We start from the raw sequence: 27094 nt of genomic DNA on the forward strand, positions 1-27094 counted from the left end.
CTGCTCCATGCCGCATGTTTGGCGCTGCAGCAACTGCTGACACAGGCTAGTAGTAAATACGCAACTAAGACATGCTCCTCCTGTAACTGCGCCTCGATGCCCCCGGGCTGTGTGAGCGTTGTAAAAATGCTAATAAATAAAAAAGCATTCTGTTTCAGTCACTGTTGCACTGGATTTGTCACTACCCCTTCTGCCCCATTTGTTAAAGTACACCAAGTATTGTTAATCGGTTTCCTTTAGGAAGAGCACCCTCCCCTCAGCCCGTTCTTCAGTCACCTCATCCAGGTGTTTTGTGCAATCAATTTACTCTCAAGCCCTTATCAGTCATCACATCTCATAAATGCATCCCCCTTCACCCTTCCTTCAAGCATGAGCATGGTGTTGTATAACTTGGAAAAAGTCATTTCTGCAAGACATTGTTGTGAAATCACCGGCCTGTGCTACTTATGCTTTAGGGCCTCTTTCCACCTTAACACATATTAAAAAACGAAATATGTTTTGTCACCCAATATTCAGGAGACAGAGGAGAATGCATATTCGGATATCTCCTTCCCACTGACATGTTCTTGACATACTTCACTAAACTGCGGGGTGTAACAGACAACCACCTCCCGATCTGATGATTCCTATCTGAGGATTGCATGTGCTCTCCTTCGGAGCACATGCTCGGAGCGTATTGTACCCAGGTTAAGGGGCCACATCTGGTATATAAACCACACATCAGGATAGAAAACATGCGCTGGAATTATGTTAAAAAAAATGACAGCAAAAGACGGTTGAGAATTATACACGAATACTCAACTAGTGCTTTTATTTATGACGACAGATTAGAGGGCACGTGCACCATGTTTAGCCCGTCTAGTTTTCATGTGTGTATCTTTAAGCCTGAAATGGCATTTCAGAAATTCAGTTTTTGCATGGGCTTTTCTCGCGAAGTGCAGCTGGTTCAGTTTCAGCCCAATACGTGCACCGTTCCGGGTCCCCTCGCTGAAGCTCGTTTGTGAACTAATGTGGCCGATAACATTAAAAGGAAGAACGGAAACACCCAGGCAAAAATTCACAGTTCATGTTTCATTTAGATGAATGCTATCCAGGGTTGGGGGGCATACAATTGTCTCGAGTCGGGCTCGGCACCAATGAAAAAGTGCCAGTTGCAAACGAAAATTCATTCCTTTTGTGACAGACACTAGTGGGACCACGTTGCCGCCCGTGCCCTGCCCGGTCCTGGGCTTTGCCCTGCCTTGCCTCAATCACTTAGGCTACCTTCCGTGGGGCCACCACCGCCACGGCCATGCTGAGCCTGATGATGACAAAAATAGGTGCGCGGCACAGCGGCCCCACGGAAGGTAAGATTTTAAAAGAAAAAACGTATATTTTGGAACTGGGGGCCCATCACTTGTGAAGTGATGGACCACAGCCGCCACTCAAAATAAGTTATTTCTTTTAAAACCTACTTTCTGTGGGGCGGGACCCCCGGCCACCGGCCCCACCGAAGGTCAGGTTTTCAAAGACAAAAGTAAACATACTTTTGGGCACAATCCACGGGCCCAGCCGCCCGCGGCAGAGTCATCCGACTCAGTCTGCGGCAGCCGGCAGCCCCTGGTCACAGAAATTGGCCGGGCCTGGCACTGACTGCAGTCAGCAGCACACTGCACACTGGTCATACAGACAGAAGCCCGGGCGCAGATGGGCCCTGGTGGAGTCCTGACCCCTGGGCAGTCAGGACACCACCAGGGGACCGTGACGCCGCCCGGGCCCTGACCTGGACCTTCCTTGCCTGATCACTTGACTGTGACAGGCTCAGGCTGCACTGCACGCAACAAGTGACTTACCTGCTTTGCCGGCTGGGACTTGGGCTCCTGTCGGGCCTCAGGGTGGGGGGGCCGGGTGCGCACACTGGCACCCGCCCAAATGAAAAAGCAGACAGAGGGGGCCCCAGGAAGCAACTAGGCCGCACCACCTAGTGCAGCAGGGCAGGCTCTCTCTCTCTCTCACAAGTCAGGAGTCAGGACCGATGACGCCACGCCTCGACACCTTCACTTCACAGTTACTTGTGAAATGAAGGTGACGCTGCGCTGCCTCCTGTGGCAACAATAACCCGTCACCATTGTAATTTCACTGGCTCAGAAGAACACCCAATGAAAACTGCACATTCTGTGTTACTATACAGATTGTATCAAATACTGCATAGTACAACAGAATGGTAGTTTTCATTGGCTGTTGTTTGTAGCAGTTTGTTGTTCATTGCTATTGCTGGCCCCTCCCAGGCCCAGCCAGCCATGGTCTGCAACCTGGAAGCACGAGAGAAATCGAGATCAGAATGACAAATCCCAATGATTTATAATTGAAGCAAAGCGAAGTGGAAGAACAAATTAAGCAATTGCTCGTGCGCTGGCCCCGCATGAGTTCCGGTGCCCAAAAAAGAGTGCCGGTGTTGGGCACCGGCAACCACCACCACAAATTAAGCAGTGGCGCTATGTGCTTAGCTCATGTTGGTTCACATGCAGGACAGTGATCTCAGAGGAAAAGAGATGTGTTACATTTATTATTTGTTGCAAGCACCTTCAGCGCGAGAATGGAGCTGCAGAGTTTTCCAGTCAGAGTGGGAACAAAGGTGGGGGCCATGTGCTCCGAGCTGCTGCGAGGAAAGTGAGATGAGCATTTTGTACTATCGCAGTGAGGCCTGGTCACCAAGATGGTGTCGAAATGGGGTTCAAAAATGGATGCCCTGTGTCCTGCTCAGTGGTCCCATCTACGCGAATGTAACCCAAAGTTAACATCGCATAAGGGCAAGGGGCGAACCCACTACTGGAGGCACTTGGTCCAAGTTTTGTACTGAGAAGTGACGGCAGAGAGGGGCCTGTTGGCCCCTCGCTCCCACACACCACCACTTCCAATTTTTGATTGTCTAGCGACCAGGCATAGTTTCTCTTATCACTCTTTTTCCCACAAGTGGATTTAATTATTAATACTACTTAATATTTATTTTTATGCTATTTTCTGTTAGGTGTTCTTTGAATGCCACCATCCGTCGCTGGAGGCCAATGGCCGTCTGGTCGATGTGCCGTCATCATATAGCACCCATGGCACTTCTGTACCGTCGATCTTTGGGGCAAACGCACGTACCCTTCCTTGTGAGGCCCTAATATCGGCCATGTATATGACAAACAGGAAGGGTCAGGAAGGGAAGGGTGCCAGTGCGCATCCCTGCTTTGTCCCTCTGAAAGTCTTGCTCTTTTTCGTCACAGTTCCCTTTGCTGTTGTTTGAACCTGTATACTGGTATTAGTGTAAAGGGCCTGGATGGCTTCTAATAGATCGACCGGGCAACCCTAGCTTTCTATCTTTGACCACAAGTGGTAGCGGTTTATCCGATCGAACGCCTGTTCGAGATCTATAAAGCCGAGATAGATGGCTCTTTTTTCTTCAAGTGCTCTTGCTTTCAGGAGATTTAGTAGAAACAAGTTCAGTGATGTACCCACACCACTATTAAATGCCGTTTGCCGCTTTTCCAGGATGTCAGCCTTTTGTGCCCATTTTTTCAGGTCTCTTAGCAAGATGGAGGCAAATAACTTACCTATTGAGTCCAGCAGGGCTATAGGCCTATCATTTCTGGGATCGCCTCTGTCCCCTTTTTTGTAAATTGGCACAATAAATGCCTCTCTCCATGATGCTGGAATTTTTCTGGATCGCCTTATTTGTTGGAACAATGAGAATATTAGATCTGTCCCTTCTTCGCAACTGTCCTTAAGCATCTTGTTTGAGATGCCATCCGGCCCTGCCGCACTGGAGGAGCAAAATATTTTAATCATCCCTGAGATGTCTTCACTGTCAAATTCAATTGACCAAGGATTTATGTCATGGTCTTTTTTTGTTTTTTTTTATTTTCAAGTTTTCCGCCTCGTATAGGGCTGTGTAGTGGTTTTATCCAATTTTCATATGAAACTTGGTTTACACCTATAGCTGATTGGCAGAGGTCCCTGTTATTTATTATATCCCACAAGCTTCTTACATTTGTCGCATCCACTGCGGCTAACATTTTTTCTGTGTCTCCCTGGGCTCTTTGGTGTCTTGTAGAGCGTAGCCAATTTTTATAGGTTTGGCGACACTTCCTCAGTTGTTCCTCTTTCTCCGAGTTATTATTCTTTTTTATTTGTACAAGTTCAGCTCTGTTTTCTTTCCTTTTGATGACTAAAGATTCATCATATGTTTCCTTGTAATTATTGTCGCTCCATTTGGGTCATACTTCACCTCAAAAGCCCCCAACAGCCATCTGTATTCGGCCATATCTTGCCCTTCTCCTACAGCATTGTTGTATTTCTCCACCAGCTTTGGTATCAAATGTTTTTTAATTCTTAATCAGTTTCTACCCCAAGATACTTCCATTTCGTCCACCCCCTTCTTCACGGGTGCTTTTTTTCTATTTTCCAAGATAATTCTATTTCCATTAGGCTGTGATCACTGTTCGCTTGCTTCTTAATTATGAAGGTATTTACACATTGCAGGGTATTACTTCCTACAAAACAGTAATCCAGGCAGGCTCCGCTCTTTCCACAAGACCATGTGTTTTCCCCCAACAGATCACCTCTGGCTATTTAGCATCTTCATATCACAGGCTCTCATTTCCTCCATCCATATTTTTTCTTTACCTACAAGTTGTTCAATAACTTTTTTCCTAAAAGTTTGATGTTAAGATCTTTATCCTCCATCATTGATTTATCGATGGCTTCCATGATGTGTTTTATATATATTTCCACTTTGGGCATATTTTCACTCCAATAGGTGTTAATTAGTAACAACTTAGTTGGTCCTTCTTTTGGCTCTGATTTGATTGCTATTTTCAGAATTTGCACAAAAGGGTTTGGAGTGTGATGTTCCAGGACTTGTAAATTGCTGTCCATGTTTTTTAGGGTCAGCAGGCCCGCAAAGGGTCTCCCGTTCGTGCCCTTTTGGGCCAGATTTATATAAACTTCATAACCCTCACAAAGTGTAATTTTCCTCAACCAGGATTCCTGTATGCATATGGTGTCATATTTGCCCCAAAAGTTACTTCCACAAGAAAATAGATGCTTAAAGCCTCTGGTGTTCCATGAGGCACAGTGGACGTTTGTTAAGGACTCCTTGTCGATCTATTGTTTTTTCTTAGTGGTTAAGGCATTTGCCATCCATGTCCAATCTTCTTATTACCTTTATTGGGAGTGTTTTTGCTTTTACTCAAATTTTCTTTGGATCACTCAGGGCTGATCCACTTGGATTTGTTCTCTGTGGCATCGTAAGATTGTTTTCACTCTTTTCTGCTGCAGGAATGTTTTCCCTTTGTTTTCTTGGTGATTATTCTTTTCCCTCTGAGGTCCTTTCTATCCTCACTTGCTACATTAGATCTGTTTTGTTTTTTCCCTTCCTTTTGGTTGTCCTTTGTGGCTTGGTCAGAGTCCTTCTCACCCTTCCTTTCTTGTTTTTTTTGCTACTCTTTTGGGCTGTATTGCTTCACTTTCTCATCCAAAGCACCTAATCGATATCCCATTTTTTTGTTTGTTTTTCGGTAGCCTCCATACATTTTTGCTTTATCCTGTTTGAGTTTAGATGTAATATAACCTGATCCAACCGCTTTTCTGTCATGAATTCAACTATTTTTATATCGTCAGTTGAGACAGTTCGTAGAGTTGAAATTTGACTGAAGAGTGTCATCATGTATTTCCTGTTTAATAAGACCCTTCTGGGACCTTTTCGATGTTATTTCAAGTTTTAACTACCATCCTTTTGTTGGTCGATCTTTCCTTACACTCCGGTCAGGGGAGTTTTTTCTTTGATCCTTTTCAATTTTTTGTTCCTCATTTTTTTGATATTTTTGATTTTTTTTGTGGTGTCTTTTCCCACTGAATTTGTTTGCCCTTTTCTTCATTTGCATATTTCTTCCTTTTTTGGTCCAGCGTTTTAAACGGGGTATCGCTCCGCTGGACCTTTTGAATAGTTCTTTTCTTTGATGGACCAACCAATCCGTGTCCTGCCTTTCATCCGTTGTCAATTTTCTTATTTGATTTTTCTGAGTCGATGAGTCTTAAGCTTGCGCTGCATGAGAGTCCTTTTCTCATTTTTCTATGACCTACCAGTCAGATATACTTATGTTATCCCATTCCTCATCCTCCCTATTTTAGTCCATTATTTCAATGAGATCACTTAGACCAGCATTTGACTCCGCTTCTGATCATTCCTCATTCTCTGTTTCGATATGCTTTGTAGCATTGGTTGCCGTGGCATCCGGGGGAAATTCTAACTGAGTTACATTTCTCTCCTAGGTTTCTTGGCACATTCCAGACTTTCCCTTCTCAATGGCGTTCTTATATTTCTCAAAGCTCTGGAGCCATTTGCTTTCCATTTTATTTCTTGATTCTTTGACTTCTTTCCTTTTTCTGAATTTTTAACCACCAAATTTTCCCCCTGTTCATCCTGGGCATTTGAAATAGACGAGGTCATACCTGCAAAAATTGAGAAGTTTGGTTTTAATGTAGATTCCCCTCTCTTGTCTGGGTGGGGAGATCAGGTCTATTGCTTCTATGTTTAGCCCTCTTTCTTTAGATTTAACACCATCCCCCTGGTTTAGTCTCATTGGACCATTTCCAGGCTTTAATTTTTTTGTCATGATGTTGGGCGAGTTGTCTTTTTTGCACAAGGTTCTCATCCATTTACAGTCCTCCTAATACTGCCTCAATCAGTAGTGATTTATCATTTGCGTCTTTTCTTGCTAAATCACTGAATCGATTTTGCCAGATTTGTGTTTGCTCAGCTTCCTTGTCCATTCTTGTTTCTCGTCTCTTCAGAGAACTTTCAATTTCTGTGTTGGTTTCTTTAATATGTATGTTGGTCTTGGCCACTTCCTGCATGGAGTCCATACCACTTCATATAATTTTAGGAATGGAGCAATAGCAATGGTAAGGGATGCCATGATCATATTTTGAATGTGAGCTGTCATTTAGCATTTCGGTTTGGCAGGATTCACTAATTAACTGTGAGACTTCCTCTTTGTTCATCCCTTCTAAAATCGGCCTTTCTTCCACTACGAACGGAGTTTGGGTCGTTTGGTTGGCTGTTTGTTGTTGGTGGTGCGGGATCGGCCTTTTATCTCTCCCTTTTTCTTCCATATACCCCATGGGTATATGCTCTTTATCAAGAGCAGCCATCTTTTCTTTTATGAAAGAAAGGCTTTTTCTTTTCTCTCTTTCAATTTTCCCCGTCAATTTTGTGATGTCCTGCATTATTTTATTCGCCAGCCTCAAGTTACTCAAATTTGCCGACGACATATTTTTTGTTTCACTGCCACTCCAACTCCCAAATGTTTTCGGCCACTCCTTGGTAGTCAAGTTATATTCATGTTAATGTTAAAGGATATTTGTACCGTGAACTGTCACCACCGGAGTGGTCCCCTGGCGCTGTGGCGGCTCTGGAAGAGGGATAGTGGGGGATGAGTTAGTGGGAATAAGTTGGAAAAGTGCAAGATAGCAGCGATTTGCTGTTGACAGCCTCAGCCCGGTGGGTCCGTTGGCTGGGTTTGGGGTGTTTTACGGGCAGTAGTCGTCGTGTGCTGTTGTGCAAGTCTATGTGCGTTTTTATTTTTTTTGTTGCAGTGTAGTGAAGTTTGTGCGGATTGCTGCGTTTTAGGCTTGTGGTTGTGTTTGGTTAGAGTTTGAGAGGTGTATGCAGAGAGATGAAAGTGTTAGTCGATTGGTTAGTTGGCCTTTCTGTCCTTGCAATTATGTCTAGGTGTGATGCTTGCTATCATTCACTATTCCATCTGAGTGTGTGGCTCTTGGTAATTTCAAAATTCTGTCTAGATGTGAGGAAGGCTTGTGATCATGATTCCATTCGGGTGTTGCACTTGTCATCATTCACAGTTTCATCTAAGTGTGGCGCATGCTAACATTCACATTTCTATCTAGATGCGATGCAGGCTAAAGTCACGAGTTCCATCTAAGTGTGGTACATGCTAACATTCATATCGGCTGATGCTGCCGCTGTTCATATCAATATCTTCTTCTGTGGTATACCGTAGGTACTCCCCCCCCCCCCCCCCCCCGGCCCCGCCCCCCTCCCACCCATTCTCTCCACTGGTTCCAGCATCCTGGACTCGTCTCCGTTTTCCCCTGTTTTCAATCTCGGGGTAGATTTGGCCCCTTGGTATCGAATTTCTGCTGTGTATGGCAGGAAAATGTCCATTACTAATCGGTACGGGTCGTGCATCCTCCAATTGTTTCGAGGTCTGCAGGGTCCCAGGGGCCAACATCTTTCCATATGCCCTCCGACGACTCATTTTGATTAGGGAAGTGTTCGTCAATTTCTATTTCCCATTTGGAGGCCTCTGTAGTTGGTTTAGTCTTCCCCAATTGAGGATTTGCGTCATCTTTCTTTAAAGAAATAGAGCTATTTTCTCTGGTCTCTGGGGCTTTCCCCTCCTTTTCTGGGGTAGCACAAGTTAGGTCGATCTCTGATTCCGGTTTGTGCCCCACCAGAGGGCCAAGTGTACCCCCCTCCGGGATAAATAATTACCCAGAATGACAGTTTTCAAGACCTTTTCTTTCATCATTTTCTGGGCCCCCTCGGTGTGCTGTAATCTCTACAGTGGTCTCACTGGTTAGGCTGCCCTGAGCTCTGACTAAGTTTCGGGGTATCTCATCGCTGTTTCGATTCGTATAGTCACCTGGCCCATTTAGAAGATCAGTGTTTTCTTCCAGTCCGTTTCCCCCTTTACTATTATTTAACTGATCACCAACTAGTACAGGTACCGTAGGTCCCAATCTACTTTGGATAGGTTCCGAGGGCATAGGTGGGTGTTTGACTCCCCCACCAGGATGAGGGTAGTGGGAGAGGTTTGTGGTCAGAGGAGACTGTCCGCCTCTGGGAATTATTATTTTGTCTTTTCTCGGGCTCAAAGGCCAGGGTGGAGTCCTGTTCGGCCCCTACTGAGAAGCTCTTTCTTTTCTTTGCATTGAAAGGTAATCGTGATTGTTTTAGTACCGGCAGATCTTTTGTTGCCGGCTTCCCTATTAAATCAGGATTACCCTCCGCCTCTCGGAGGGAGTTGAATCTTTGCCCTACCTTAGCCGTGTCCTTAGACCTTAGGTCGGCATTTCTTCTATCCGATTTCTGCCCTCGGGAGTCTTCATCTTCGTCGTGCAGCTCCTCATAAGATTAACCAATTGATGTTTTCAGGGGCCTGCCCCCCCGACTGACAATCTGACGAATATACCACTTTTAGTATTTACTGCAGTTTTCCACCCACACCACAGCAAAGCAGCCAAACGGCAAAACAGCAGTAATTTTAAACTGCCACACGACCTTTGCTCACACTGGTTTAGCGCCGCAGTGGTGCCTGGGGGACTGATTTGTAGGCACACTTCCTGCTTGGGCGGAACCAAGCGCAGGTGTGCAGGGCCTGATAGCGCGACGGCGATCCCCTCCTCCTCACGCCTCCTCTCGTGTTCCTCAGTTACACAGATGCTGCTTGACAGACTCGGAGGCAGCAGCCACAGCAAAACAGCAGTTATTTGAAACTGCCACACGCCCTTTGCTCACACAGGCTCCACCCCCTTGTCTTCTCCTCCCACTCCCCCCAGCACTATCCTGAGTTCGTTATCTGACCTATTATGATAGTCGTTTGTTTGTTCCTATCCTCCTCCCTCTCTCGCCCCTCACCCTTCTCTTGTTACTCATGCACTACAATTCCTCCCTCCCCCTCTTAATTGTTTCTTGCACTATCTGAACTGTCGTCAGTCTGATTATGATAATTATTTTTCACATTCTAAACTGTTTCAAGGACTTGTAAGAATGTTGTGTATAGGCGCTATATAAAGAAACAATCCATTAAATTCAATTCAAGTTGAAGTGGCATAAGACCATGTAAGAACTTTTTTTGAAAACCACGATTTCCCTGAACTCTTTTATTGTACTGTACAACAAACGCGTTTAAACCTGGTGAAGGGAAATTCACCCAGGTTGTGAAGAGACTGTGATTACATTGTGAATTCATTCCTTGTTGTTTTTGAACTGCCATGTATTTCCTTATTCATTTGTTATAAGTATGAGGGCCAGATATCCTTTTTAGAGTGTTTCCTTTAGTTTATTTTAGTTTTATGTTTAAAGAAAAAATCATGCAAAGTGCTCTCCAGCAGAAGCTGACATGTTTTACACCTGTGGCCTTAAATCTGATGAGAATGTGTGCAATCTCTTCTGGGATCCATGGCGGGATACCTTCATGCCTCCTATTAGCACTCCACAGAATGTCCCTAAGAACTGGTGGCTGGGTGAATGAGTCACCCATTTATTAACTGGCTGGGGAAGACCCTCTGCTTCCAGTGGCACTGGGGGAGCTGGATTTCAAAAGTGGATAGAATGGACACAATGCTGGCGAGTGGTGCTGTGGGTACCCTGCCTGATTAAAAGGGGCTGTCAGTGAGTGCAAGGTAAATGTTCATTGTTGACTGAGGAGGGTTTCCTAACCAATTACTACAGGTAAATGTCACATCAGTCTTTTTTACTCAAATAGTTTACCTCTCTTAATGACCAGAGATGGTCAGAATTTCTAGGGTTGGTGAGTCTAGGAATAACCCGTCGACTTAAGGAGGATTCTGACTGTTTAATTTTTCATCTTTGATAGCTGGTTTCCTATTTTCCGGACTTTGCGGATCCTCTTGTCATGACCCGGCAACACCCGGGATCTAAAGAAACACATGGTCGCTATGGCGGAGTTTGTAGCTGTCTGCGCATACAGTGCACCATAGTTCACCCGCCTCCTCCAAGATGACGTCAGTGCACGTTGAAGCACATAACATATAGGCCACTTGACCTCATTCCAGTCTGGCACCAGTTCCGTGGATTACGGCTCTTATAAACTGGGATGATCACCGCGACTACATATCGCAACTTCAGTGATTTCCAGTCTGCTGCTGTGCAGTTTTCTTCCTTGTCTGTCCATGCTTCTTCGCTTTGCTTTGCCTGGAACCTCCCTTACCTGATTCTTCCTCTGCTCAACTCTGTTACTTCGTCGTTGAAGATCAGGATTTAGCTTCATATTGATTCTATCCTGTGCAATCATCACCAGCCGCCAAAGAGCTTTTTTACCTCGCAGCTTTTACTCCGGTATCGGAGGCACACTTTGGTTATCACCCCTTCTACTGATACTACTGTGGACAGTGTGGCTTTCAGAGAGCATTGTGCCTATCTGCGGGACTCCCATTCAAGACACTGTTGTCGAACTACCTTAATAGCTGAGTCGTCCAGATTGTGTCCCAGATCTCCCAGCAGTCTGCCCCTGGATTCCTCACCCGGCAGGTGAGAACAATGATCAGTATGGTGGGTGTGTGGTCTCCCTAATCCTATTGACCCTTAACTGATATGACCCCATATGTTACATAGGGCTGATTGGAGTATATTCCACCCTCCACGCAGCCTTGTCCGCCCTATTAGAATATTACCATTGTATATTATTGGACGACTCCAATTTGCTGCCGTATGATTGACTGTAGGAGTTGATCATGGAGACCCAGCTGCATTTTAACGTTTTCCTGAATGCATAAAGAGACTGTCCCTCATTTTGAATAGTTGATATTTTGGGTGACCGGAGGCTTAATGACTAAATAGATGTTTCCTGGTAAGCCCTTAGCTGGGACCTTTGCCCCCTAGTAGTTTCCATGGATTCCATTTGGTAATTCCCTCCCTTGCTATGTTTGATGTTTTGGGGCAAAGACATTTGTTGGTGTCGGTCTCAATGGCATTTTACGGGAGGCGGACGACTCTTCTACCTCTTGATTGGCCAAATTGCGTCCTTTCCTCTCTGATGTCTGTAGTGTCCAGTCACCAGCACTCAGCTTGTTCTCTGTCGCAATGGGTCTCATCAGAGTTGAGTTTGCCAGCCACATCCTGGCATGTTGTGGCTCACTGGTCTTGACGCCAGCGAGGCTCTTGCCAGTTTCTTCACACTGGTTTCTGCTTCCCTCTAAGTCCTCCACCTGCTCTTTCCTGCCGAGGTCACAGCATAATGGGGAAACCGTGCCCATGCCACGGAGCAGTTAAAGCATAATACTCCAGAGCATCGGCCAATTAGTGTGGTGATTAGCACCCCAGCTAAGCCAAAGTATCTTCCTGGGAATGTTTTGAGTATCATGTGGGGTGTGTCAGAAGAAGGACAGAGATGTATGGACTTTAGTTGACAAAATTAAGAAATAAACTCCTGACTATCCCTAAACTATGGGGTTTTCCCTGCCTAAGACAAAACTAACTAAAGCGCTTGTAAGTCGTCAATGAGTCCTCCCTTCTCACGATGTTGGCTGCTTTTCAGCACAGTCGCATTTGTAACTTAAACATAGATGCTTCTTGGCAACTATTTTGACCAGTTGATACAATTCAGAAATAGGGCTCTTTAATTTCTCTCTCGTGTCCTTGAAACCTTGTTTTCCCCTTCTGAAGTTTTTCCTGACCTGCTCTCTTTTCAGTAACTTGATGCTTCTTCTACAGACAATGTCCATAGTTCTCCTGGCTGGGCCAGTTATAAGGATTCTCAAATTATCTCTCACTTTTCTCTTTTACTCGACAGTTGCTGGGACTAATAAGTATGTCCAATAACGATCGTCTTCTGCTTCCACTTATTTAATTTTACTGGGACGAGTATGAGTGTATCAGTAATGATTCTCATTTATCTTCACCTCTTTAGTATTACTGGGACGAGTATGAGGGTGCCAGTAATGATTCTCACTTCTCTTCACCTCTTTAGTATTACTGGCTTCATTGGGACGGGTATGATCATTATACTAATTATGTTCGTTATCCCTCCTGGGTCTCCCACATGCCCCATTACCTCTTTTGCTTTCTCCCTTTCTCTGTTTCTCCATGCCATGCCTTGAAAAGGTTTGTGGTCTTGGCGTCATTGTTAGACTTACCAGTCCACCAACTCTTGGTTAGACCTCAGTAAGGTATCTGAGATGTCCTTCTCTCAGATATTCCTACTTCAGGACATTCCCCTGTTGCTTCACTCACCAGCTTGTTTACAGGTTTCCAAGCTGCGTGTCCCGGTCCGGGTCAATTTCTTCTAACAAGATTTGACATCCTCCATTTATGATGTTGCATCTATAACAAGTTTCCCCAGTTAGGGCAGCACAATTCACACACACACACACACACACACACACACACACACACACACTCACACTCACACACTCACACACTCACACTCACACACTCACACTCACACTCACACTCACACTCACACTCACACTCACACTCACACTCAATGTCTGGTAATTATGACATGTTGTCTACATATGTATGCCGTGATGCACGTTCTATGCTGTTTTACCCTCATCCTGTAACGCCAAGGTAACTTGTTTTTACCTCTGCACCGTAACATCTGTAACTAAGCTGCACGTTTTCTTTTCACCTGCGCCCTGATACCTCTAGGTCCGACGCGCACAATAAATAAACAAACAAACAAACGTGTTGCTTGGCCTTCACCGGCGGAGCGTCAATGTCCTTTCTCTCTGTTGTCAGATTACTCTGTGCTACTCTGTCAATCTTCTTTGTCCTCACAGTATTGAATAAATGTTCTTTCTTACATGGATTTAAGGTTTCTGCACCACAATTACATACAGCAAACAGTAACACACATTCATTTACTCCTAGTGTCTTCTTTGGATAGAACTTGTTAGAGATGGGTTGTGGGTGGGGAGTTCCACTTCGAACTGGGAGTCCTTGGCACCAAGGAGGGAGTCTCTGCCAGTGAAGTCCTGCTTACCTCTACCCCTAGGGAGGATATCGAATAGCGGGCTCACCTCCCTAGCATCACAGGGAAAGGCTGCACCAAGTCAAGAAGTATAGAAATTAATCATAATTTGCTTTTTCATACAGCGCTTTAATCTAAAGCGCTTTACATAGGACATACTTACATACATTACTATTATTAGCTGTTAGGAGAGTTTTCCTAAAGTCCACTTGGAGGTAAGACTCTATAAAACTATCCCTTGATAAAGAGGTCCCCCAACTCTTAGTATGCACTACCCAAAGGATTTGGTAAAATGCAGAGCAGCCAGGCTTAGCTTATGAGGAGGATGTGAGCTGTAGGTAAGTACACTGAACCCAGTCAATGCAGTAGTCCAAAGAAACTCTTGAGCACAAAATTATATTAAAATATTTGTATTTTTATTTACATAAGGCAGATAAGTAAATACTCTTCTAGACTAACCAATACACACAGGAATTATTCACAATACTTTTCAAAGGTGACTGCTTCAATTGTAGTTGCTTGCAGTTACAATTGTTACAGAGAATGACACTAATGACAGGTCTGCCGTATTACGCATAGATTACAGATGAACGTCAATTGCATTCAGGTAATCAAGTCACAGCAGACAAAGTGTTGGAAGGAAAAGGATGGGTATTCACACTTTAGCAACAATCTACTTTGTAGTAACATTTTTCAAGGCTATCTAGCGCTCTGGTAGTCCAATCCCTAACTATCCGAAAGTGAGTGTCGGAGTGGAACAAAAGTCCTATGTAGCAGCTGGAAGGGCAAAGTTCCTCAGGTTACTTTAGTCAATTTAAATAAAAATGCTCAGAAAAATAACACAAGTTAAAAGGACCCTGCAAAGGACACCCTAAAGGACACAAGCTGTTAAGCCTGGGCTAAAGGTATGGGTGGACAACCCAAACACCTTGTAACGCATTCCAGTCACACTAGAGCGACTCTTTGGCTTAAGGTAAGTTCTACCTTTTGCCCCTTAGGTTAGAAGAAGCAAACACAGCTGGATTCTCTCCTGTGCAGCAGCGACAGACCAAAGGAAGGACCCTGGATGCGATATAATAATAATAATAATAACAACAATAACAACAGCAGTCGCGCGAGAGGGCCCTAGCACGGATTTCTTCAGTCTCCACTTCTGTCTGCGGTTTGGCACCTTTTGATCAGCTCCAACAAAGGATGGTTATCGGCCGGTCAATCTTCCTCAATTCGGCAGACCTGCACTCTGGTGCGGGGACTTGGATGAGTGGGATCATGCCTCTGGAGTTCACCAAAGTTCTGGGCGGATTTGTCATTGCAAAGATGCTGCACTGCAAATGGGTCAAAAATCCGCTGGTATTCGCGGTATGCAGCTCTCGAATATCACAGCATCTTGGGGATGGCTCGATCTGCAGTTTGTCTTGGGGATGCTTGGTCCCACAAGCCAAAGGGAATTAGTCGTCCTCTTCGGGGTAATACCCAAAAAAGACAGAATATAAAAGACAATGGGAAATTTGGTCAAATTTCGGCCGTACAAAAAATTAGTATCACCAAAAAGTGTCATTATAGTGAACCAGGGTAGAGGGGGCGGCAGGGGTGTCCCCCGCGCCCTTGTTCACTATGTCAGCGGGGGTGTCCCTCTCAGCCGTTCGCATAAGTGAGGGGCGCCCTGCAGCACCCATTCCTGATTGCGTAAGTGAGTGGGAACAAGCGTTGCAGGCACACAGCGAGTAAGCAGCACACAGGGAAGTGTGCTGCTGCAAGGTAAGTAAGGGGGGGCGGTTTAGGGTTAGGTGGGAGCAGCTAAAATATTGGTTTTGGATTGTTTTACTGTAATGGAAAAAAATGTATTTTTGGCCAAACTGCTATTTATTTTTTTTTCCCATTACGGTAAAACAACCCAAAATTCCTATTCAGAGATCAGGACAGCAGTGGTCACTTCACGGTTACTGGAAGAGTCTGCAGGCATCTCTGATCCTCTTCTGCTTCGGATCTTATGTTCTAGTCGTCGACTTTCCTTCTGCCACAGGAACCTCACCTTTTAATTGGATTTCCCAATCACTCCTCTGCAAACTCTCCCAGAAGTTTACAGAAATGGGTGGGTGCCATCCATTCAGGCACTCTGACAGACAAAGGTACGGGGGAGTATTAAACTCCTCCCCTGCTTCCTACCTACACAGACACACTGGAGCCTAGGCGGGGACACCCAAGGGTTCCCGCCAAAGTTAACAATCACACAGACCTCTACCTGCCAGAATGGTAGGACCAAGATATGACAACCACATGAGAAATAGCAAAAAAAAGAGCAGCCACCATGTTGGAACGTAGGTGACCCTAAAGTGCATAACAAAGACTGTGAATACAGTCTGCGTTAAAAAAGTAGCACAATAGTTGGTAGAACATGTCTACTGCCATCACCCGTAACCGTAGGGTTATCTCTGTGACTAGTAATTCACAGGAGCAGAGAGAAGGGGGGAAACTAGGTATCCCCTTGGCACTCCATATAAGGTGATGTGTCTAATCTCTCATGTTAGAGTTTTAGGAAAGATAAAATGCATCTCTCTATCCGTAAGAACAGTCGTTTTTAAGGAGAATCAAAGAATATCTAAGAAGATCTCGGAGTTCCTAGCAACACTGCACATAGGGTGCTGTGTGCTGCAAAAGTATAACACAGATGCCTTTTAGACGTGTTGGTCGACAGCAGACTCTTTTAAGTAGGTTAGAAAGTAGGTAAAGTGCCTACCGAAGTTATCAAGTCCTGCTCCTTTGGTCTCAAGGCAAGAACTCTCGTGAGCCATATTGTACCTGGGTGGTGTCTACAACCACCTTCACTCAGTTTGTATAGTAAGTTAGACTAGCAATGCCTCACTCCTTGAATCCAATGCTACCTTAGTAAACTTAGTAACCTGAATGCCATATGCAAGGTTTCGACAGCCGTAGCAGGAACTTCAATTCAATGAGGAGTACACATTTAATGTTCTGGGTAAACTTCAGGGCATGCACAACTTGGGAGGATGAGGATTCTGGGAGCTCCTGGTTCAAATCAGCATCTGGTGATCATTTCCCCCATTAGCCCATACTCGCATCATCAAACAGATGGGGTGTGGTGCAGGATGAGATGGTGACACAGTGGGGTGAGGTCCTTTCCTTTGGTGAAGAAGAGAATTACGCAGCTCAACATTTGAAGCCCCAATAAGGCCACTGGGAATGTCATGGAGTGATGGCAGGGGCCCTTGGGAGGGACCAGTCACTTTTGGTCTGCGTGGAAGACCACTGCTGTTGGTTTCCAGCCCTTACCTCTCTTCCCCTCACTCAAGCCTCCAAATCATGGGTCCTTGGTTGGCCACTATTCTGGTGGGCTATTGTGGCAGCTGCACCACATGGGGCAAGGAAAGGTTTTTTGCAACACTCGCTGATCGGTGACCATACCCGTCCACCTTGCCCTTCTGACCGGCTTTATCACTTCGAACCTAAGTGTTTGATTGTGAATCAATCCATGCTGCGTTTAGAACCCAGTACATGTGAGGCTGAGGGCTGCTGCAGGGGAAGCTCAGTTGGGTAATGGCAACGGGACATACTTTGGCCCCTGGCATTCAAAGCCGTTCTTTGAAAGTTCTGTGTTACCTTTTGTGAAATCGCTTTGAAATCCCTCTGCCACACAATTGCAAGAATGGGCCTCTATATGAGTTTGTGGTAGGTTTTCTTCTCTCTTTTTACTAAATTGCATCTGATTACCTGTGGCGCAGGCTCAGTGCCCGTCTCGGAAATGACTAAACCATCTCCAGGGAATGCCACTGTGCAGGACAGAGCAATGGGGGAGAAAGAGCAAAACTCTGAGGGCAGATAAACGTTTTGGGCCTCAACCTTCTAAAATGCCTTTGACTTCTCTGAGAATAATACTAAAACCATGTGGATTTCAAGCTCTTGTCCCCTCGGGAGGAACCGTTATTCTTTCAGCAATCTCACCCCTCCTCCCAGGCGACCCATTCCTTGCTCTCTAGATGGACCAGACACTGAGTCAGACATTTAAGCCTTTCTAAGCAAGATCTGACCTCTCTACGTTCTGATCTCTATACGAAGCTTGTGACATATCCCACATGATTCAGGTTGTGGAACATGGAATGGAGGAAGCTCAGACTAACCATGCGGAATTGGAAATTGACGAGGCGCAACTGGGTTGTTGATTTGGAAAACTGCCTGCATTTGAGGACAAATAGGATACAGTGGAAAATTGATCCAGGAGGAGTAACATTAGAACTGATGGGATTCCTTGGAAAAGCGCGTGTGCGAATTGCTTGAACACATTCTACACAATTCTGTGTAGCCTACAATTCAGCTGGGCAGAACTCATTGGGCATATTTCAGCATGCAAGTCAAAAAAGAAAACATTCTCTCTGTCAGTGAAACGGGGTTCTACAGTCCACCTGTTCCAAGACCTACTAGTCCCTAACCTCATAAAATAAGAGCGAGGAGACCAGTCACCAACGGTCTTGGCATACGCCACATTCCCCATCACCCATCTTTGAGACCATGCCTACAAACATATCCTGTCTCGATAAGTCTGGCACTCCGACCACTAAAGAAGAAGCTTTCAGTCATCTAGGTATGAACTTTGACTGGTAAGGGGTCTGCTGCAACATAGCCTTCTACCCAGTGGAGCAGACTTCCAACGAAAAGGAGAAAGCATCAACTGTCAAAAGAGGAAAGAAGAATGCACGCACACACTCACGCACACATTTGCACAGCTGGATGACCTGTTCATGCACTCTCCTCTGTTGAATCGACATCTTTCTTTCTCCAAGTCCTTTGATATGACAAGAGATTTTGAAGTTCCTCTTTTGAGTGGACGCCTTTCTTTGAATTGATTGAGACTCTAGGTAGGGTGCAAGGGAGGGGCTGCTTTTATGCCTTGACCATTATTAGGAGTGGTGGGGGCAATCGGAGATTGCCTTAATTTAGCTCATTTCCCTGACAACTAGACAATTGGCCAAAAAGGGTTAGGCATTGTTGGCGGTGACTGCTCCTTTAACTGCCTTACCCAGCACTCTCTGCTTGTTTTAAAAAGGATTACCCCCAGCGAAAGCGGAGCAAAAGTGTACAAAAGTATTAGGCAGGTGATTACCAGGGTTGCCATGGCTTGTTGCAGAGTTTGCCTTTTGGGACCTGCTGCACCGTGGCATTGAGGCTCCTCCTGCCTTTACTACGTCTCTCTGTTGTACGGGAGCTTAACTGGAAGCTGAAGGCAGATCGTGGGAAGACGTTAAGATTACCTATTCACAGAGGGGGTTTGTGAGGGTCTGTTTTCACTTCTGCGCATTTGCCTACGACGTACCCTTTCCGCTCAGCTTTATAGTTTACTTATGCCGACTTCCCCATACGATTTGAGAAGAAGGGCTTCCAGATGCCCTCTTAAGTATGGGGAATATCGACAAAAAAGTGCTGACGCAGGGAGGCAACGTCTCTCGACTAACTATGCAAAGTGTTACACACAATTCAACCACTGAAAATCAATCAAGCAATTGTCTGCCGCCCACATCAGCTTTAATGTCTGATGGAGTTTTGCAGACGATATTTCCCACCAAACGAGAGTTTCGGCTCCACCGACGACTTCGAGGAAAATATGCGATTTCTTACTTCATCACCCCAGCAACATGCTGTATTTTTTTTCCCAATAATTTGCAACCTTTTCATGAGAACTCCAAAGTCAGCTGCGATGGGAACATGAAGCAATCTACTGGGACGCCTGTTTTGGAACAAGATCTACATACCCATCCAAATGTGAATCTAAATGTGAAACCTGCTCTTTTTGTATTTGGTATCTCTACTAAGAGGACTATGGTAGGTTTGCCTGGTTCCTTAACACTTGACACAAAGACAATTCACACAGTCAAGACCCATTTCACCTATGGTCTCAAATCCTGGGCCTAGCTGTGCTCCCCAGGAGGTGGAGGTTCTAGATGATTTCATGTACTGGAGTAAGCTTGTATAAAGGCCTTTTACAGAACATTATCGACTTCGAGATGGTGTCCATTCATGAGGATGTGGCGTTTCTAACCAAGAGGAGGAGATCAGTTTCAAAGGCAGCTGTGGGGGAATAAAGGACAGGTCTGCCCTTTTGGTTTATATCCAAAGGATGACCTTTCTAACGGATGAAGTGCAAATGATCTCCCATTGTCTGGCGCTAATAACTGTCTTGGCTGCCAACAGACCTCTTGGTCACATTAATATGCAGACTTATACTAGAGTGATTATAACGGGAAATCGGGAAACCAGGACACGGGGCTATCGATAACTATAGGAGGCGCAGGAAATGACAGGAACGGTGGTGAGTCTGATATACATCCCTCAACTGGGGATGCTGTCCATGTGGACTGTGCTGACAGGTATGATTGCCAGTGGAGGACTGTTGGCTAACTAACATGCTTCTAATTCTCCACCATCGAAAGAGGCACCGTTCGGCAATTTCATTCAATGCAGTCGCCTCTATTGGGTCTCTTTCTGCCACTGATTTTGGACTCTGTTTTTCATTTGCGCTCTAAATTGCCAATTATTTTAAATATTGCTCTGGAAACTTTAGCGGAAGCCCAAGAAAACTTGGCTGGAGTCCTTACTGGCCAGCAAACTGATTTTAATAACTAAATAATCTAAATAAAAAACTTGTGTAATCGAATTGCATACTTTGAAGGTTTTGCAGCGAGTACCGCTTCCTACAAAGACGAACTTGGGTCTATCAGAAACTCTCTAGGGGGAAATACTAGTTGTCTCTCCAGGGTGGAGGACTCTTTATCAAAAGTATTTGACCTGATAATTACTAAGTCTTTGGTCGAAAGGATTCTTTCTCCTGGAGATGCAAGCTGTATAGATGACAATAATATGGTTGTCAGAACCACACGGAGATCCTTATGGATGCAATGGAAGAAACATCATCCCATTTACACTCGCAAGTAATCCAAGATGGCGGCTTTTTTGTTCCGTTTTTCCAGTTCTAAGGAATCAGTCTAGTTCTTTCCAAGATGGCGACCGCCACCAACCCGAATCTATTTGGTGCCTTCCGAATTTCAGGTCGGTGCGTCGCTACTTTGCTCCCTTGTGTTCTAAATTGCTACGCTACTTGAATTACCTCTGTTACCCTTCCAAACTTTCCTTCTCTGTTATCCCTTACTTCCTCCTTGCAGTCTTCCTCTCTCAACTTACCTTGCCTTCCTTACGCTCCAGTCCTGCCTTCTCCCTTCCTGGCTGCTGCCTGCAGCCGCACCGGGATTCTGCTACGGAAGGATTTCCATCTTACCTTCAGCTTCGCGGATACAGTCTTTGGATACAGCCGCGGCATCGGCCGCCTCGGAATTCTGCTCACAGAAGGATTTCCATCTTACCTTCAGCTTCGCGGAGACAGTCTTTGCATACAGCCGCGAAATCTCTACGGCGGGTTTTCTTCCCCTGAGGGTTTCCCGTGGATGCCGCCCTGCGGTCACTCAGAGCCCAATCATTGGTCTCTTTCGTGACTTGGGGGAGACATACCTATTTCTTTGCACAAAAATCAGTAACCTCAACCTCTTGTGAAGCTACGTGAGTAAAACAATTAAATAACTATTTATAGATGTGATAATGGTGGAACCGGATTTAGAGTATGTGGCGTCTATTGTACAGGAGGAGGCGATTGTCCCCAGGGCTTGGATGGATACCAGGGTGGGAAATTGGATGGATTTGTCTGTAACTCTGAATAGCCTGTCAGCTTTGTTGGCGGCTGCAGCTATTCTAGAGAAATCAAAGCTACTCCCTCAAGATTAGCCTTTATTAGAAAATCCCCAGCAGCAGATAAATGATTCTGCAGTTACTGTGGTACTCAACAGTACCTTTTGGAACAAATAAAGGGAAGAAATGCAAAGAACAAAAAGTCCAAAAATATGCCAGCTGCAAAGATTAAGGGGCACAATTCTGCCCTTAAAAGGGGTATATCGGTTATCTGCAACGGTTGAAATTATTCACCTGGATGTACAGTCGAGAGTGAAGGAGGCGAATACCCACGAACCTGGACATGCACGACAGGGTTTTACACAGGTTCCAATGGGTGGGAATATTGATATTATGGTGGCACCTACTATCCTACCACCTGAGGTTCGGTTGAACAATAACGTTACAGTTGATAGCTTTAGGTGTGATCGGGGATCTAACCCTAGTTCGGACTTTCCGTTCAATGATTTGGCACTTGGTTCATCTTAATCTTTGACGTCTGTCCCATCACGAGTGCTGCGGGGGCCTCCTGTCACTAACAGTGGCCGCTCTTGTACCAACAAACCAAAATGACCTCCATTTTCCAATCTAGTACCAGTACTGATCCTTTAATAAACTACGTTGTCTGCTCTATCCTAACCACTAGACCACCAAAGACCTTGTTGTCTGCTCTATACAACTGATTGATGATGTTATTCCAGGGTTACAGTTTTTGTGGGATTCTCGGTTGCTATTTCTAATGGGGAAAATCTGGTGAATGGATCTAATGATACCAACAGGAGCAGCACTCTGTTGGATCTTGAGGGGGGCCCTTTGACATTTTGAGTCGAGGTTGGGCGATAAAGAGCGCTACTTTTCTAAGATCCTGGGATGGGTGTCTGATCACAAAGTTCATGGAGAACAGAGACTCAATAGGTCCATTGTGTTGGCTATTTTTCAAAAGATCCCTTCCTTATGAACAATTGCATCTGACAATATTGATTGGATTACTTTGCCTCTTGTAAACCATCAACATATGGAGTATTATTCCCATTATGAATTGGTGTCTAATTTAGTATGGGAGCAGCGGGCTAATCTTTCGATATTGTGGTATGAATTAAATGCCCTCATCGGAAGAGGCTAGGGGATTTTGGGATTTTAAGCAAAGGGAGGCTTTAGCGTGGGAACCAATGGGCCCCTAATTCTAAATCTGCTCTTCCGGACTCTGTTGCTTTGGTCTCCACTCTTGGGTCACATGTGTGTTAATATAGTGAGCATAGGTCTTGGTTTGTAATTTCTGTCAAGAACTTTGAAGCGTTTGGACACCCAGGGCTCTGCTGGGTAATTTGGGTTTCTCCACAAAGATTGTAGGAGACGCTTGAAACTTGCAGTGGTCTCCACTTTATCTAAAACTCCCACTTGATTGTGTGCAAAGATCGCGTTTTTCCTTTGTGGCAAGCAATATTTCTTCTTTTTCGGTGGAATGTGAAAAGAAATCTGAGAATGGACATGTTTGGCCGGGTACTTTAGCTAGTACAGTATAAAACAAAGGCACACAATGCCATAGTAATTATTTGTCTATTTTTGTCTCACAGGGTGTATCTGTCCCTATTTTCCATTGGTACAAACAGCTTCTAGCTGCACATGCTGTGGTTTTATCAAGCGCACAAATGTGTAACGTCCACAGAAATGTCTTCAGGCAGATGAACATGGGTGTTTTGATGCAGCCATCCACATAGATCTCCAGCACTGCATCGTTTCTGGATTTGCATTGACTTTTTTTTAATGTGTTATGCTTTTTAATGCTCTTGAATTTCCGTGTGAAGGCTGACTGAGCTCCAGGTTGGACCTTGTTAAATTCATTTACTCAGCTGATGGTTCCAGATGGCATATCTGAATGTTCCGCTGTAGGCACAAATGTTGGTTCTCATGTAAATCTATTAGCAATTCTGCTCAGTAGCAGTGTTGCTCGTATTGTAATTCCATCTCATGTAATAGCTGCATGCAAAACATCTTCATAGGATAATGGGGTGTGTTTGTGGGTATATTGCAATCACACTCTGGGGAAGGAAGCCTGGAGGTCATTGGCCCAGGCCATGGCAGCCCTGGCTATGTAAATGCACTGGCCTATGTCCCTCATGCGATTTTGTGTGTACTTAACTCTTGCAGGTTGCCCTCCAGTTTCCTGATGAGCTTCTTGTCAACTCAGCCGAAGTTGCTGCAAAGCTAGAGGAAATCACCGGATCCAAGACATTCATCCTTGGGGATACGTCTTACGGCAGGTAAGAACCCTGCTAGCGCAAGTGTCTGGTCACAAGTTGCTTTCTTCATCAATGCCCCTGTGTTGGATGATGTAGCCTCCCTTTCCTCTTTCTCATGACTGACCTGCAGATTGCAGAACACTTGCATTTTGTTGCGATAATAGCGTGACCTAAACTATATATAAACTAGACAATGTGCTGCTCTTTTCATCTAGACTTTGCCCTGTCTTGTGTGTCTCATTCTTGATCTAGGACTGCCTCCTGTTTCTTACATGGAAGCAACCAGCTTTGCAAAGACGTATCTTACCTGGCTAGCAGCAGCCACAGCCAATTTACATTTCTATGATGTCCTGAATCCCTGAGCCTTGTCCTAACCTTGGGTCATGTTCCTGAGGCCATCCTCTTGCTGTGTACAGCTTTTCCAGTGCAGCCCAGCTCTGACTTTTGGCCCATCATGTATCTGGATATATGGTGGCCCATTACTATATCAGTGCACCTCCAGCATTATGCACAGCAACATCCCATTCCTGTACTGAATCCTGTAGCACTGCTGTCCACCTCTATCCTGATGTGCTATTGTTCTGCTGTCTAAGAACAGAGGTACACTGTACACCCTCTACATTTGCACCTTAATATTCATATGCTAGTACATCCACAGCAGCACCATGTTTAGTGCGGCTTTTCCAGCACCCGAGCAATGCCCTCCTCACACAAATAGGCTTATGCCGCTCGACCCTGATTTGCTTTACTGAATTCTGCATTAATACTCTCATTGTGACCTTCTTTTCTATGTTACTCCAACTCTGTGCTGTTTATTTCACCCACAGCTCTTTCAATTGACCTAGATCCACTCGCACCTGCTCCCCATCTGCAAAGGAAAAGAGGCTGGAGGGCTCCTTAAGTAGGGAAAAGAGTGGCAAACAGGAAGGCACTGGGTGGGTGGGGCTTGCTAAGTGGGGGAAAAAGAGCGGCATCCAGGAAAGTACCAGGTGGGCGGGGCTTAGGCCAGGTGACCTAGATCCACTCGCACCTGCTCCCCATCAGCCAAGGAAAAGAGGCTGGAGGGCTCCTTAAGTAGGGAAAAGAGTGGCAAACAGGAAGGCACTGGGTGGGCGGGGCTTGCTAAGTGGGGGGAAAAAGAAAGGCATCCAGGAAGGCACCAGGTGGGCGGGTCTTAGGCCAGGTGACCTAGATCCACTCGCACCTGCTCCCCATCTGCAAAGGAGAAGAGGCTGGAGGGCTCCTTAAGTAGGGAAAAGAGCAGCAATCAGGAAGGCACCAAGTGGACGGGGCTTGCTAAGTGGGGAAAAAGACCAGGCAACTTAGATCCACTCGCACCTGCTGCCCATCTGCAAAGGAGAAGAAGCTGGAGGGCTCCTTAAGTAGGGAAAAGAGCGGCAACCAGGAAGGCTCCATGTGGGCCGGGCTTAGGCCAGGGGACCTAGATCCACTCGCACCTGCTCGCCATCAGCACTCAAGGCCAAAGACATTTTCCCTTTTCACATTAGAGTTGATGTTTAGAATGTGAGGGCCAGAATAGTACTTTGGACATGAAACGGTTTTGCTTTGGACATTCTGTCTTTGACAGAGCCTTAGTTTTGGTTTTAGGTAGGGAAACGCATCTAGAGCAGGGACAGAGAGGCATTTCCCCACCCGTTTTAGTTCGATATGTCTTTGACCAAAACCTCACATTTCTTATGTCTGAGTCTCATTCCTTGCTCCTAACCCCAATCGTTGAGTAGTGCGAAATAATGAAGACTGGGTTATGGAGGTGGGAGTACATTTGGATGTCGAGGTAAGTTGGAGGACCACCCTTAGTCTGGGAGCCCTAAGTAATAGTCTTATACCTATTTCTGATGAAAGTTGAAAACTAGTAGTTGTCATGCCGTTCTTGGAGCAAAGTGTGAAATGCATAGGTGTCATTGACACGTGCTTCCTGACCACAATCTGATGAAACTCAAAGTGGTGTGAGAAACCTGACGGTGTTCTCCCACCTACTCTCTCGGGATTTTACATTCAGGTGGCCAGGGAAGGGCTATCACTTTTGGATCCGGTCTCTGGGGGCGGACATGCGAAGGAGAATCACCGGAGTGTGGGCTCACGAGGGATTGCGAGGAGAATACCCAAGGGCGAGACATGGTATTCCCCCATTCTAAATAATACCTAAACCCTCTCTCCATCAGCCTTCATGGGGTATTTTCAATCTCACCAAATCTCGCCCTCCCCAACAAATACTGAGACGAAGAGGAGGCAACTAAGATCAGTGAAGATTACCCATAGAAACAACATGTGGACAGTAAAGGAAACCTATTGTAGAAATAACTCAAGTTGTCCCACCAATAGTGTTAGGCAGGGTCAGGCATTTAATAATGACAACTCACACCTGCCTCCACTTGACTATTTTTTCGACGATAAAAAGTGTGGTTTTTCACAAGGAGGAGCGCTGCGGATGCTGTCCGGAGCAAAGGAGAAGTGAGCAGCCAGAGTTGAAGACTGGAGGAGAACAGCGTGCTGAGACGCTGGCCCGGTGTTGTGAGGGGCTGCAGTGTGGCTAGGGAGCCATGCCTCCAAGGAGCCTGAGTAAGGCAGCCTATATCCTGCTTGTGGTGTTCGGTTAAATGCCCGTTCCCTTGGGACATGTGCCGGTCCCACGCGTGTCTGAGGGGCAGTTGGTGAGACCCTGACCTCCTATAAACAAATGAGGGTACCCTTACTGTTAACAGATAGAAACACAAAGATTTAGGATGGACATGTACTTGAGTTTAGAGCTGTCCACTGGTTATTTTAAAAAAGGGATTAGGTTTCTTAATGTAGAAATCCTATGATTAAATCAACCACTACTAATAATCACCACCCACTGTATCAGTGTACTGGGTGCTCTTGGAAATGTATTTATTCTGTTCTTCAACGAGTAATAAATGAATATCTAAACAAGTAATTGTGACATAACATCAACATACGATTGTGACAAAATGCAATAATATTTTTGCACAAATTATAGTGACTAAACCTTGCATAGTGCGCGTAATTATGTGCAGTTTAAAATAATGCTTCATGTACCGAAAATAATGAAAACACAAATAACAGAGAAACAATGCTTGTTAGTTCAATCATTGTCAAGGCAATTTTGAGGGCTCGGGTGCATACTGAGAGTTCAGTGAGTCCACTGCACTGTTGAGCCCGATGAGGGTACAAAGTTACCCTTAAGAAATCAATATACTTTGGAAGAACAATCAATGTTGCAGGGTCGTGGGTAAAAGATATCTTTGCCTTGCCAACGTGGCAGAGGATTGTTGGACAAAAAAACTGAAGACGGAGAAACAAATTATCTTCAAATGTGCCCTGTACTCTTCACATTTCGGCGGT

General features: G+C 45.3%; 1 protein-coding gene across 5 annotated transcripts in view; it reads left to right on the top strand.

The window, feature by feature from the left end:
• The window catches only part of DPH2 (diphthamide biosynthesis 2), a 219875-nt gene that overhangs the window by 35272 nt on the left and 157509 nt on the right, over nt 1-27094 (top strand). For all 5 annotated transcript variants that reach the window (XR_011293991.1, XM_069642392.1, XM_069642394.1 and 2 more), the window contains exon 3: nt 23637-23749. Coding sequence is in view for 4 of the 5 variants with exons in the window: in XM_069642392.1 (XP_069498493.1) it covers nt 23637-23749 (113 nt within the window). In the remaining variant the exon portion in view is untranslated. The remainder of the gene's footprint in view (nt 1-23636; nt 23750-27094) is intronic.

Source organism: Ambystoma mexicanum, chromosome 1q (assembly GCF_040938575.1).
Source record: "Ambystoma mexicanum isolate Mex_15411 chromosome 1q, UKY_AmexF1_1, whole genome shotgun sequence".
Classification (NCBI taxonomy): domain Eukaryota; kingdom Metazoa; phylum Chordata; class Amphibia; order Caudata; family Ambystomatidae; genus Ambystoma; species Ambystoma mexicanum.